Source organism: Diadema antillarum, unplaced genomic scaffold, assembly GCF_040938485.1.
Source record: "Diadema antillarum isolate AM-2024a unplaced genomic scaffold, OU_Dant_1.0 seq00000170_RagTag, whole genome shotgun sequence".
NCBI lineage: Eukaryota > Metazoa > Echinodermata > Echinoidea > Diadematoida > Diadematidae > Diadema > Diadema antillarum.
The window spans coordinates 1472098-1487847 of record NW_027271239.1 but is presented as its reverse complement, the minus strand read 5'-3'; the positions used below and the strand labels follow the sequence as shown (position 1 = coordinate 1487847).

Here is a 15750-nt window from a genome sequence, read left to right as displayed (position 1 = left end):
TGACAAGACTGGCTTTGCTCCTATTTGTTTACTCATGTTGCCACCTGCCGAGGATTTACATGGGAGGTTACTGACTCCTTGTGTCAAGTGGTCAATTTGGCATTGATAGTTTGATAACACTGAAGGGATGGACAAATTTTCCCTTGAAAAAAAATAGACTAAATGGCAAGACTTGAAAAAAAATACTCGAATGCACATTAGCACACAAGGCTAGACAATACAGGCAAGTTGAATGCTGTATGGTGTTACATCAGACTCATTACCGTACATTATGCATGGACAAGACATGTTCACATGATGGGAAATGAACAAACCTATTTGTGTAACTACTAGAATCCACTTATCACATGCTGATATCAAACAGTAAACATGAAACATGGCTATAAAACTGGAATTGCGATCACTTGGGAGGGGAAAAGCTCCATTTTCTTTTTCTTCCAGAGTTGAGGCCTGCTCAACTAAACGAAAACTATTACAAACTTTTAGAATATTACAGAGATGTGAAGTCAATTTGAAAACAATTTAGTCAAACACCTCAAAACCTAATAGACTGATGAACTACGAGAAAGCTATTCAACTTCTCCCCCCGCCCCCCACAAATAAAGAAGCCCACACAATAAAAACAGTAAATAAATATAAATTCTGATGTGGTCACAGGAACGCAACTCAATGAAATGTTGTGCACAAACATGTATAACTTTCATGACTACATCGGTTTAACTTACACTTCCAGTGCAGAATTTACGATCATGGATAATAATAATCCATTTGTTATGTTTTGATAGTTGCATTCTATCAATGGCTGACAATGACAAAATAGAATATAACTAAATACGAGTGCTACATGATATTTTGTGCGGTTGATATACATTTCAGGATTCTAGAATAGAAAATACAGGGAAAAAAAGGAAACACAAAGAATCTGAAGTTTAGCACAGACACAACTATGAAAAAAAAAATACTGATATGATTATCTTACCCAGTAATACTGGTCTTTAAATAAATACATGAGCAGTTTTACTGCCGCTTATAAAAAGTCAAGGTTTGTACATTTAAGATTCCATTACAGCTATGGCACCTAGAGAAATGCAATATTAAAGAATATATACATCATTGCATCAAAATTAACAGCTTTACAACCGAGAAGGAAAACATTCAGCAAAATACAAGAAACATGATGCATACCATTTACTGAGCATGCACTTATTAACTTGGAACATACACTGTTGAGAAGACATGTTAATGTTTGTTGTCAGAATACTAGTATTTATGATGTTTATCAAGCAAAGAAGTGATCCCTTTCACTTCTGACAGGGTCGACGTAGTTGGCTTGACCTTGTTCTGGTTGTATACACAAAATATTACGCAAAGGTTTGCAGTCGTGGTACATATTGCAATACTAATCCTTTTCCCTGTCCCCAAAAATTAATATAAATCCTGAACCAGAGAGGGATATGAGATACCAGTCTGTCAGTGACATATTCCTGGTTTGGAACTTTGCTTCTTTATAAAAAGAACATACGTAACACGCATTCTCCACGGATCTTCACATTCACAGGGATGATAAAGGAGGATCATATAGGCCATGCTTTCTTGGGTGCCTCATGCACAACAGTCACAGCCCGTCAATGTGCCTTTGTAACCATCTTTTGTTATCGGTGCCACAGTTAACTGTTAAGGGCTTCCTAGTAAGGTTTGAGAACAGCTAACCGTTACTTGCAATTCAGTACAATTCAAACTTTGTGTAACAAATTTCAGATCATGAAGCGCAATACATAAGTGTTAGCATTTTTTTTTATAATTCTGAAAAAAAAACCCTGTTACTCTCAAGCACTTATTTCCTCCTCAGCTACGGAGTTTATAGGGTAAGCATATTCCCAAAGAGGAATACACTCCAGGGAGCAAGTATTTGATTGAAGGCAGTGACACAAAAGCATTACGTTGTAGGAAATTTGATAAAAATCAGAGAAATCATAACTCCGGGAGACACACTGTATTGTAATTGAAAACAAAAAACTATCGTTTGTGTTGGTATCTAGCTTGATAAAATCAAATATTTCCAATAATTTGTTGTTGCTTTGCTCTTGCTTGTATTTCTGTATAAATTCAAGATTGACACATAAGGTGTCATCATATTCACCAGAATTTGCTCAGTTTTTTTTTTACTGATATCTTGCTCTTGTTTCACTACATTGTTTTCTCAAAGTAACTTTCTCCTTGCAGTAAATTACATTGGAATTTTTTTTTTTTTTTTTTTTGCTTCTGTGTTGCTTATTCCAACAGCAACAATACCATCGCCAAGAACAACAACAAAAATATCTATTTCTGGTCGACAACAAGCCTTAAACACTATATCCATGCTGGCTGGCCTACTCCAACCAGTACAATAATATATTGCACTAGAACATACCAGTGCAATGTAATATGGCATGTCCTTGCTTGTGCTGGTCATAAAACCGATCTTATATATTTTCCACTTGTCATTGACAGTGTCGAGATGTACTGGTAGACCATATATACCTCCTCAAAGTTGTCAATGTCAAGATTTCTTTGGCAATTAAGGAAGTGAAGGTCATTTTTGAAATCTGAATGTGTACCTTGGGAGACCCTGAAAGAATGATCACATGACAATATGCAGTAGTCCATAATTTCTATGTCACTTTTTAAAGAGAATTCTAACTATGACAAACAGGTATAATGATGAGCAGGAGGCACTACTGCAATCACTATTTTTTCTTTGTTTTTGGGTGTTTTTTTAACGAAGGTTAAGCCTTGCAATGTAATACAAGCTGGTTTTTAAAAAAAAAGAAAAGAAAAGGGGGATACAGCAATAAGAGCATGATTGGGGACTTCATTGATAATCAGAAAGCCATATTTATTTGAATGTTCAGTCAGGGTGAACACGTTCAAAAAAAAGGTACCATTAACATTACTCTTGACCTTGAGGAACAGCAAATATTTTTAATGTACTTTATGTATGTGGGGTCAAAGTGGAATCCATACAGGGATGAGATATTGGTGCCTAAGTTTGAAATATCATAAAGTGTAAAATCTCTTGTTGCCAAATGAAAGGTTAAGCAAGGACTGAGAAGGAAATATTTCTTCTTCAGCACAATTATATCTATCCAAGGATTAATTTTTTTTAATACATTTATATAAATCAAAGGAAAATATTGTAGATTTTTAAGGTATAAACAAACTCAAATTATTTTTTTCTCTGCTATCGATACAGATATGACTACGTTTCTGTCTGAAGAATTTAGAATGAAGCTAAGTCTTGGGAAATACCTTCTTATACAAACAAAATGGGATTTACTTGTTTCAAATTCTGCTCAAATAAATATTGCGAGTCAGTAGCTTCCTGAGTATATCCTTTGTCACATTTTCTTCTGGGTTCCAGATTTGGGCTTCATAACAGGGTGATAATATCTCATATCAAGAGAAATAAGCCTCAGGAAAATGAATTAATGAGGAAAGAACCAACAACCAAAGAAATACCAATACCTTTGTTCCCTGGGGCCCACAAAAACAAAAACAAAAAACAAAAAAATACATGAATGAAGCTCTGATGTATGCTACTGACTGATTAAAAAGAGCTAATCTTTAAACTTTTTCTTTATGTCTGAAATATCATGATATCCTCCAGAGTGACCTCTGATTCAAAGCTGGGATGTAATGTGCTGTGTTGTTTGATCAACTTTCTAAATGCCTCATTATGTTTGTTTTTAGTCAAACTGTTCCATTCTGAAAGCTTGGTTTGGCATTAAATGTAAATCATCCTCTGATAAATCATATTTCAGAGGCATGTTTCACAAAATCACAACCACACTAAACAACTGTTTACTCTGCAGGCTACCAAAATAATTATTTTTATGTAGGGGAATGGTATGTGAGTGAGATTAAGTTCTCTATTTTTTCTGTCATGAAAAGCACTTTATCAGTGTCGATATACAGTACATGTTTTAAACTAAAAGATTTTACAATCCCTATCTTCACATACACAAAACAATGTAGATATCATGAAATGAATGCTTGCAATGCTCGTATACACTGTTCCCCACATAATACACAAATTTCAAAGCGAGCCATGAGAATTGAAGGGCAGCCTGCATCTGATCATTATATGAAAATGGGAACCGAAAATGCCAATGTGTTTGCGTCATGTGCAGTGAAGACAGCAATAAGACCTCTCATGTTCCATTCACCATCTTGTTCATTTCTTCAAGAGGGTTGGTGAGGATTGCTTCACTGCTGGGGAGGAGAGGCGTGTATAGCTCGGGTCGCTTCCTGGCGCACAGTGCCTTGAAGGGGACAGAGAGCTTGTTGACTTTGACTGGAATGTGCCGAGAGGAATTGCTGTTCACCATAGTCTTATTCACCAGCCTGTTGATTGCGTCCAGCGGATTGCCGTCACTGGCAGAGGTGGTGGGGAATACTGATGGCATAGGGTAGGAAGTGGCTCTGACTGGACTCAGGTTAGACTCCGGGGTCCTGGGCCTGTTGCTCTTTGGGGCCGATGGTGACCTCTCAGGTGAGGTCATGCTTTCATTGTTCAGTGCACCAGGCACTGTTTGACTGGTGGGAGTCTTACTCTTCCTGCCATCTCTGTCTAGTTCCTCTGGTTTGCTGTCTGCCACTTCTGTCTTGACTCGATGTATCTGGCCATGCTCAGAGCTCACGGCAAAGCTATTGGTGAGAATACTCGATCTCCTGGGCGCACAGATGACCCCATCTCTCTGCTGTTTGGGACACGGTTGGGGACTCTCAGCCGGAGTTATCTTGTGATGCATGAACCCCCCAAGCTGCCCGCTCCTGTATTTGAAGTAGCTGGAACGGGAGCTCTTCAAGGCTGAAATCCCTCTGTTGGTAAATGACTGTAGATCAGCCAGGGCATTGGAACAGGAAAAGTCTGACTGAGTATCTACAAACAAGTGGCTGGTCTGCAAAGTTTGCGAAGGAGAGCTACATCTGACTTCTCCTGGAGCATGGTTGCCGTTTGAAAGCAGGGGCTGGGTGTGCCTGCTCTCTGTTTCTGAATTGCTTGGCTCCGGTGACGTCACCTCCATCTTTATTCGAGAAGAGTAAAACTGGCTGCCATTGCTTGGACCTTGCTTGGGAGAGGCCCTATCAGAGTCTCCATTCCTTGACGTCTCGGAAGATTTACTCTGACTTGACGTGTCATGAGAGGAAGAATATTCCTTAGCTGGTAAGCTAGCACCATTGTGTTCACTGCAGTGTTCAGCACCCTTGATATCCTTGCTCATCTCAGGGGATGCCCTCTCTGCAGCCCTATTGTCCTTTCTCACTGTGCCAGTAGAAGGGCTCATCATCTTGCAGGTGTCCACCTCATAGCTGTTGTCCTCCTGCTCCTGTTTGAGAGGACGCCCATTGACGAGAGGGATTTCATGCGAGTTGCACACTGACGTTCCTTCTGATGATCCAGTGTTTTCAGAAAACTGTGGCACAGAACTTCTTCCATATTCCAGTTCCCTACTGATAGTAGCTAGGGGTTTGGGAGATGTACTGATTAGGGACTGTTTCTCATGCACCCTGACGGCACAGGGAGATTGGGATGCTGACTCATCAGATTCAGGTGACAAGGAGTCCATACTACAGTCATCATCCTCCCCTTGAGATGTCATTTGAGAATCACTATCTCCTCCACTCTGCTGCTTGTCCAGTATACTGCATGATTTTTCATTTTTCAAGTCATTTCTGCAGTTGGCAGTAGGTTCCATCTCAAATTCTGAAATTGGAGCCTGCTCCGAAGTAGACCCCTTGGTGTTATCACTGCTGGATCTTATTACAGGTGTGGCCTTAGGAGAGTTGTCTGCACTTGAGTGAGTTATGATTTGAGGTGATTCTTTGAGATGTGGGGAGACACTCTTTCTCGAAAGAGATGACTGCGCCTCCTTCGCAATCAAGGCTAGGTGCTCAGATGCCCGAATCCTTTTCTTCCAGTGAGGAGCATGAGGAGATCCTCTTTTCTCTTGGTCAGCATGGGCAGTGATGTTTTTCTGTAGAGAATTTGTGCTACACATAGGAGTACACTTTTCAGAGTTCCTCTTTGTGTCACAGCCATGGCCATCACAGCTATCACTGGCTGGGTCTGCTTCTTTTGGCATAGACTCTTTAAGCTCACAATTATCAAAACTTTGCTTTTCACATTTTGAGTCACCTCCATCTGCCTCTTGGTCATCAGTTACTGATGAAGTCTGCGGTTTAGGTATGACAGAATGCTCTCCTTTGGGAAAATCTGCTGAGGTGGTCTGAGCTAGCCTCTCTGTGAGGGCAGGCTCTTCATTACGAGTACTGTGGCGCAATTTCTTGATATCCAGGCTGCTGTCATCTTTCTCTGATGTTCCAGAAATCTTTTCTTGAATGGCTCTCTTGAGGTAAGAGCGCGTCACAAGCTTCTCAATGGCTTCTGCCATGGTAAATTTCAGCTCCCTGAAATGATCCCCGCTACCTGTGCTGGATTTGTCGCGTTCATTGTTGGGTTCCGTTGAGGATGACATTGCTGTAGCTGTAGCTGGTGCTGTAGCTGGAGTCACAAGGGAATCAAAAGGCTTTTGCTGTTGGTTGTAGATCAAGGAACAAGGATCTGGCAGTGGAGCTAATGCTGGTGGTACATACACCACTGTTGATGCGGGTTTTGATGGCAATGAAGACATATTCTTGATCCTAGGTTTAGTGCTCTCTTTCTTCTGCCTGGCCCAGCTTTTGGTGTTACTGCTGAAGGCAGCTGGACTGAAATTTAGCTCTTTAGCAGTCTCAACCATGCTTGCCAAGTTTCCCAATGGATTTCCTCCCAGTGAAGCAGTGTTGACTCTTGATCCTGTTGGCAAGACAACATCAAGTTCATCTGGATTGATGTATTTGCTTGAACACTCCACTCTGGTTTTTGGAAGGCTAACACTTTCCACATCAGTTACTGATGGGTACTGTTCAGAGAGAATTCCAATTGCATTGGCCCAGTTTGACAACCTCTCTATGGCAGGTAATGCTTCCTCTGGAGTTGATACAAGGGGATCCCGAATATGCGATTCTGAACTAGAGCAACTTTCCTTGTCATGATGCATGGGTTTTAAATGCTCTTTATCAGTCTTCTTCACCTTTCCATTGTGGCGGCGGTGTTCTGAATCTCCCAACTTCAGCTGTCGCAGACGGTGTTTCTCGGCCTTGTCTCTGCGCTTCTCATGACGATGCTTTTTGTGCTTGCGATGGTGATGGTGATGATGGTGGTGGTGATGATGATGGTGCAAATGATACCGATGCTTTCCTTTCTTCTTGCCTCCTTTCAATGTGCCATTCACAGGATGCTTTGGTTTGCACGAATTCCTTGAAAGCTTTTGATGCTTGGCGAGGCTTCGACAATGATTGAACTCCTTGCCACACCTGTGGCACTTTACTTTTAGGTCACCAGAATGTAGCATTTTCCTGTGGCCTTCTGAAACTGACTGGACAGTGCCAGCTTTCTGGTTCAGCTCCTTTTCTGAAGAACTATGCTGCTTGATGACTGAGGAATCTCCAGGCAGCCTTTGAATAATCTGTGAAGTGAGTGCTGCTTTGTGGTCTAAGGCAAAGCCTGGGACCATGTACGCATTGGCATTAAACATTGGAAACAGCATTCCGCTTGGAGAGAGCTTAGAGTTGAGACTAGGACCGTCTGAAGATGAATTGTGAACAGTCTCATCTTCATTGTCGCTCTGACTTCGAAACAGGTCTCTGCTCATCACAACTTTTGCCGCATCTTCTGATCCAGACTGGCCAAGAACTGTGCTATAGTGGTTGCTCTGCATCATATGAAATGTCAGCTCTTCCAAGTTTGAAAATGGTGCTTCACAGACAACACACTTCATCACCAACTTGCGAGATTTCTCATCTTGAAAGTCAATAGCCTCAGTTGTGTAGTGTTTGCGCACCCTTGAGAGATGTTTGTCATGACCAGTAGTTGTTAGGTGTACAGTGTAACGTAAGTAGTTTTCAAAAGAATGATTGCACGTAGGACATTTGTAGTTTGTGATGGCTGCTTTGGAACTAACGGAGTTGATCTTCAGTTTCTGTTGGGTTGAGTGGACATCAGAGGATTTCCTTATCACACTCCTGTCCTTCTGATCCAGCTTCCTATCCAGACTGCCTTTCCTGGAAGAGCCAGTCCCGTGTCTGGTTTGCAGCCGATGTTCTGGATTAGGGAAATTCTGGTTGTGGTCCAGTAAACGTCTGGTTGCTTCCGCATGCAGCAAATCTGACTCAACACTGTGAGGATCTCTGTAGTAGTGAACTGCTTTATGTGAAGCCCTGGAGAGTGTACGACTGGACTTTGCATGCAAGTGTTTTTCCTTAAGATCTGATGTTGTTTCCTTGGACTGCTTATGATGTTTCTTGAGGCATCTATTTTTCTGTCCAACACGTAGGTCCAAAGCCTCTTCTTGGTGAATAGAAGTGCCTGGGAGAACTTCCCTCTGTTCTTTTTGGGCTAGGTTTGAGGCCAATCTGCTGGACCGGAGGCTAGCCTGGAGCTTACTTCCCAGGGTATGCTCCCTGTCCCCAGAGATTGGATCAAGACGTCTGCGGCAGGCATCCAGTTGTGAAGCTGCTATCAGGAAATTTTGGGAGTTGTACGACTCCTTCTTTGAAGACAGGAGAATACTCGTCCTCTGCATGGCCAACTCCGTGGCACGAAGGACAGGTTTGCCGATCCCAGTTGGGGGCTGCATGGCTTCGAGTCCAGCTAGGGGGGAGACTGTGGGTCCACTTTGGGCGTCACTGGTGTCGGGTTCCTCTCCACCAGGGGTGGTGTATTCGAGGAGCTTACTGCTCGGCATCAGGGAGGGTGGATGACTTGGGGAGCTCTCCTCATTCTCCGGGCTTTCTTCCAGCGGAGTTGGCTCCTCTTCATCGGTGTCATTGTCGCTGTCATATTCACCACTCTCAACTCCACTCGTGTGACACACTGCAAGAGTGAATAATGAAAGCAAATAAAAAAAAGAATGTTAGGACATGGTAACTCTGCAGACCATCAATTCATAAAAACATGAACATTGTTCTTACATTTACCACTGATTACATGACAAGTAAGCAGAGTAATATGTGACATATCTGACATAATCATTGCAATCTTCTTATCCAGTTTCTTATATTTTCTACAAAGATTTATATTACTCTCCTCATTCAACATACAATTCAAACTTCTGTGTATACTATAATTATATATCACAAATGTGAGTTTAATAAACACTTTAAAACCCATTCACAGTTTTGTGATATACAACTCATTCAAATTATTGTAACATTATATAATCAAGAGACCCAGTCAGTCTAGTGCTCATCTGAGTATCGCAAGTTCACCTTCAAAGCATTCATGCCGAATATGACCTACAAAGAATATAGCAAGCTTGACGGGCTTTAGGGGGCCCTCGGGTGTGTATGCGTGGGGTGGGGGGCATGGTGTCTATCTGTATAATTTATAATTCATCACACTGGTGATGATACCTAGCAAATTTTTAGAAAATATGAACATGCATTTTCAAAAAGATCAAAATGTGGAAAGTAGCCCCCAGCTTGGTCCAAGCCCAAAGGGCATCACCATTGGCTATGCCATAAACAAACTATGAAGTGTTTTTACTAAATCTATTTACTCACAGCATTTCCTAGAAGACTTTTTGGTTTTGTGTAAAGATTCTCTAATTTGTGGTTCTCGGGGTCCCCTTGGGGTGGGGTGAGGGGCACAGTACCCATTTGTACAAGTATATCCTCTAGTACCCTAGCAATAATTCCTGCCAAACTTGGTGACAAATTTGACCATGCCTTTTCAAGACGAAGATGGAAGTATGAAAAGTGGCCCCCAATTTGGACACCAAACAATTAATGATCGCAATATAACTCACTTGGGCCTTTAGCTCAGGTGAGCTGAAAAAAAAATTCTAATTTTCCATAACTGCCGGTCAGAACAGAAATACATTTCCTGCATCAATAGACCACAGTTCACATTAAAGTATAGCCCTATTGGGTATCACTGAACATTAGAATAAAAGCAATAAGTTGCATTATGACATTTGCTGAAAGCCATCCAAATATCTACGAACTCATTCAGTTTGATATAATGATCGACAATTGGATATGTCTCTAGATATACTCCAACATTTATTATCTTGTGATTAATGAACCATTACAGTAGTTTTGCTTCCACAATGGCATTAAATTTGATCTATCAATACACCACACTCATGTAATTAACTTGTCATTCATTCATTTGCTTTGATATATATTCCATGCATCCATTCTTCAGGGTTTTTTTTTTTTTTTGACTCCCATTAGCCAATTAATTTTCTTTCTCCTATCAGCCGATACATCAATCAGTCATCCATGGCAAAGCAATGCCAGACAGGGGAGGGGAGGTGGGGGAGGGTTATGTAGAGAACAAAATCCTCCTCCCAAAACGAAAGATGATGCCTGTGTGATGTAATTTGACTGCCTTGATGAGTGTGGTTATTACGCCGGTGCATTAATGTTTTAGGCTATCTCTCAGCAAGGGGATTAGGGTGGGGTGGGCTGGTTCTGAGGTGTCTTCTCCGTCCCAGTGGTCGGGTCGGGGGCACTGGAAGACAAGCGGTAAATTGGAATGTCAGTGCGGGATTACGACGTGAGAGGGACACGCAGATGAAGAAGTGAAGCATCGGGACGAATCTGACTGCCGCCAGTGTCAGAAAGAGTTGATGGATGGACGGGTCTTGCCATCAGAGTCAGCACAAATACGAAAATACATCCAGATTCCGCTTTGCGCGATACAAAAACTCCCATTGCCGGCCGATGCTTGCGTTCAGGAATAATCCCAATTTTTCATCACATTTCATTACAACTACCTCAAAGATGTCTGGCTAATATATACACTATGCCATCACTTCAGTGAAGGATGACTTAAGGAAATCTGAAATTGTATATTTTTCTCCCTGCTCCATCGTCAAATTCTATGACGGGTTAACTGTGTGGTACAAATGAAGCTCCTTCAGCTTCGTGTCATGACTCTTCAAGGATTACTGGATGTCCTCAGTTGAATGGTTGGTAGTCTTTAGTATGCAAAAAAAGTTAGTCTACTGATGCTGAAATTTTTGCAGATTTTATATTTTGTGAGATAAATTTTGCAAATTGCCTTCAAACTTTGAATATAACAATGCACAAATATGAAAATGTGCAAAAGCAACAACACTCAAATTTATTATTAAAAGCCATGCAAGCATTTGATGACATGTAACTAGTAACTACCAGTACTGCAGGTCTTCCATGCTGCATGGGCCAAGATGTAGTGATATCTGGGGCATATCAACATGTTAATACAGTACTAGGATCGCCGAACACGCTACTTGTTTATGTGCAGGGAATCATCTAGTGAAAACATTCAGTACTTAATTGTCACTTGCTACTCACTCTTGCTTATTTTGTGAAATGTGAAGTTACGATTACTAAATCCTGGCAACCATAGAATTAACAACACCGAAAAAAATGTTTGACAAGTAGCAATTTGGTTCCTGAACCTAATTTCTTTGTCTTATTTTCAACCAACAACAGCAACAACATCTCATTTGTAACCACATTTGTGAAATGTATTTCTAAACATGTTTATATCATTGAACAGTTCAGACACTAATTGTTGATTACAGACTGTAAATGACATTCCATGCAACAGCTGTGGCACAAATTCTTGATCTGTATAACGAACATGCAGCTCTCAAAAATGAGTGCATGCGAAGAGTGTGTACAAAATGTGTGCATACATCGTGTACATTGTATGCACATCATACACATAACACATGATATGTCAAAAGAGCATCACTGTTTGTTGCAGAAATAAATACAGGTTCAGGCTGAGCTCTGCCTACCGAAACATATTTTAGAGGTCAACCCATCCTCAGGACAAATGCTCCAACGAAATCAAACAAAAAACTCAATTGGAAATCATCTCTGGCTCTTACTTCCACAGATAGGATTTGAGAATGGCAATGAAAAGAAATGCAATGCCAGTTTGCTGAAGACACACATATAAAGCTGGAACAGTACCGGTATAAAATATGAAGATATTCAACTGAGTTTCTTTTGGCTATTTGAAAAGGCTCTCTGCTGACTATTGCACCAGTTAAGGGGAATCTGCTTTAACTGGCCTATGGGTCAATCAAGTTATCATCATTACAAGTTCTAGGCTTCCAAATCTCATTCACATGAATGGTTGCGACACTTTATGGGAGATATGAGAATCATTTGCTGTTGTATTTACATATATATTCACTTTCATATACCGGTATGTGCTTCTTTGTATATTATTTGCCTTTTCCACTGGTAACATTTTTTTTTTTGTTCGTGTTTCCTCTCTATAAAGTAGTTTTGTATATTTTTTCTATAATGCTTTATTAATTGTAACATTTCAATGTATTGATATATCTGTAAAAAGACATGGAAAATAACAGCAACTGGCTCGAAGCAAACTCTCTTATTACATTTGAATTATGCTTAAAATGAATCAGAAACTCCTTAATAACATACATACGTCTTAATGGTCACCTCTAGGACTCCTGCATCTATGTATTACTAGAAAGATCTCGACAGGAGGGGTCTTGCAGGGCACTCCGGTGTACAAATATTGGAACAGTGAGCACTACAGAGATATTACAGGTGAGACTGTATGTCTGTGACCAAAACATGAAGAAAACCATTATTTTGAGAAAACTGTATCATGGTCAAATATAGATGAGGAGGACCCAGACCAGAATTAATGTGAAGGATGAAAATTCTTTGTATGAACTTGTGAGAGATCTTGACCATGGATGATACAGTAGAAATAGGGAGAATAAAAGAAATGCTTCAAAAGTGGCTGATTTATGGGGAAGACCAGGTTTTTCAGAGGAGAGGGGAGGAAGAGGAAAAGAAGTGTTGCTGTACTGTCTCTCTTCGCTCCTCTCCGTCCGGTTCATCTTCCTCTCTCCAATTACTTCATGGCCCACATACAAAACCCGTTATGGTGACCCAGCCTTCTCTTCCATTGCGCCCCACCCTTTGGAATAAACTCCCTCTTCATATTCAGAATGTCTCATCTATTGAATCATTTATAATTGCTTCTCAAAACTCGTCTGTTTAATCAGTTGTAATATTCTTCTTCTTTTTTTTTTGTGGAGGCACACGCAGTCAGTCATTATTGTATCACTGTATCACTTGTATTGTTTTTTCTTCTTCTTTTTTGTTCCTGTTATTTTGGTTTGCATTGTCCTAATCTTATTGTGTTTTCTAGTCTTCTTGTATAAATAGCACCAGTGCACTTAGAGAACACCCGTATAAAGTGCCATATAAATGCAATTATTATTATTATTATTATCATTATTATTACTGGTCACACTACCTGCTCATCCTAAATCGTTGGAGAAAAGAAGATACAAGAACAGACACTCAATAACTCCATGAACTTTAATACATTCAGCGCATAGTGCCATTCTTCATTGGTAATTTGTCAGCTTGCTCATAACAACAAAGGATTTCAGTAGTTTTGCAACCATTGTTGCAATGAAGAACCAATAAGCAATCCATACAGGCAACAATGAAAAGTTTTGTTTGTTGTTTTAAAGAAAGAAAGAAGAGAGAGAGAAAAAAATGGGGCCCTATCCAAAGAAAAGATAATTACTCTAAAAATAAATGCCTTCATATTCTGTGTGATGTAAGGTATTACTAGCTTCTGTGTTGTTATTAATTGAGAGGGCAATCTGCAGATTCAATTTTTTTTAATTGTCTTCCTTGTTACTTTATTGACGAATGGAATGAATTCATCAGGAACACTTCCAAGAGAGATCAGTTAAGAAATCTGCATGATTTCACTGAGTAGACCGATTTATGAACATATTCAAATTTCATGCATAACCCTTCAATAGTGGTTGTCCTGACAACCAGAAAGTTTGCCTGTGGATTGCCCAACATAGTCAACAACTCATATAGATGTCTGCAAAGTTATTCATACCCCAATATTTTTTTTTTAATTTACTTATTTCTCATGAAATGATAGATTCATAGTGGCACTCAGAAATAGGTTTGATACCTTACACTGTAACACAAAAAATCATTATACTTCCAGTTTCATGTCATTTGCATAACAAAAGAAAATGCAAGGATAGTCATTCTTAAGGCTTTCCAGACTTATCCAAACTTGGACAGAAGTCATCAGTATTGATCATAAGCCAGTTGCTTTTAGTTTAAGGCACTGGGTTTCATCATGCCCCCAGCGAAAATCCTTACATTCCCCTCCCCCATAAAAAAAAGATAATCAAATAATCAAGACAGCTAAAGAGAGGGAAATCTCAATGTTTTTATTGTTATGCAAATATATGCAAATGAAGTTACACCCAAATTTCCTACTGACACCAATTTTGATGAAAACAGTGAAATGACCTGTTAGGACTTCCATTAATAGCATAAAGAGAGGTTAAAATTGCATTACTGCAAACCTAAGAGTTGCATGTTTCTGTCACTGTTAAATAAATGCAATAAACATGAACTCATAGATCTCCAAATGTCCAAGATTACTGCTGGACTTGCAGTTCATCTCCAGTCCCTATAAGTTTCCAATCAAAGGAAGTGGGCATAGCAGGCTTTATGCCAGTTGTCAGAACACAACAAAACAACTCAAAGCTCAAGTGTCGGTCTTTTCTATTCTGTGCAGATCACTGAATGCATTTCTGTCTTCTACCAATTATTTTGGCTCACTTTCTAAAAAAGATACTAGCTTGACATCTGGAAATCAATTACGGGTACTATCACTTATACGGGTACTATCACTTATTGGGGTAACAGTAGATGTGCACGTCGAGGGCTCACCTGAGCAGTGCACTTTGCTTTCATGGCACTCCAAGAAGGCAAATAGTATTTAAACCTTTGGGAACTTTGGTCCTACTCTATCCCCCCCCCCCCCCTACTCCAAGGGCACCACCACCATTTGTCTTGACCATGAGCGCCATCCCACTTGATAATTCATGGCAAGTTTGGTCAAAATCAAGCCACTATACTCTCTATAAAAAAAAATAGAGTGAAAATATTAACTCTTGAAGCCAGTTGAAGGAGTGAATACAAAAAAGAGTGAATTTAGAGTGAAATTGGAATGAATTTTGAGTGAAAATTTTCATTTTCACTCATTTTGGTGTGACCACAGGGATCACTCGAAGATTTTGGAGTGATACCCGAGGTCAGTCTAAAACGAGTGAAAATGAACATTTTCAATCAAAATCACTCTAATTTCACTCTAAATTCACTCTTTTTTGTATTCACTCCTTCAAGAGTGAATATTTTCACTCGATTTTTTTTAGAAAGTATTTTCAAGAAGACAACGAGAATGTAACAAATTATGTAAATTGGCCAAGGGGGGGGGGGGGGGAGGTATTTTGGCCTGCCAAAGGGGCCCCCTATGGGACATTACCACCATTTACACAACCATGATCTTCTCCCCACAGTGATGATTCCTGCCAAGTTTGTTCAAAATCCAGCCCCTACTTTCAAGAAGAAGTTAAAAAGTGAAAAAGTTTATGCAAGATGGACGATGGATGGTGAGCGATCAGACTAGCTCACTTGAGGAATTCTGCCCAGGTGAGCTAAAAAGCTAAAAAAACAAACAAACAAATAAATGAAAAGATGAAATAGTTGAATAGAGCAGATGAATTCTCTTTGCCATTACAGCTTTGATGCAGTGGGTCTGTAATCACTACTTACTAATAGGTGAAACTC

The 15750-nt window shown here is 40.1% G+C and overlaps 1 protein-coding gene across 1 annotated transcript in view; it reads right to left on the bottom strand.

Annotated features, from left to right (window-relative positions):
- Positions 1–2826: 2826 nt before the first annotated feature.
- LOC139728246 (uncharacterized) overlaps positions 2827–15750 on the bottom strand; it is a 104018-nt gene continuing 91094 nt past the window's right edge. The window contains exon 2 of the mRNA XM_071639207.1: positions 2827–8956. Coding sequence (XP_071495308.1) covers positions 4191–8956 — 4766 coding nt within the window. The 3' untranslated portion in view covers positions 2827–4190. The remainder of the gene's footprint in view (positions 8957–15750) is intronic.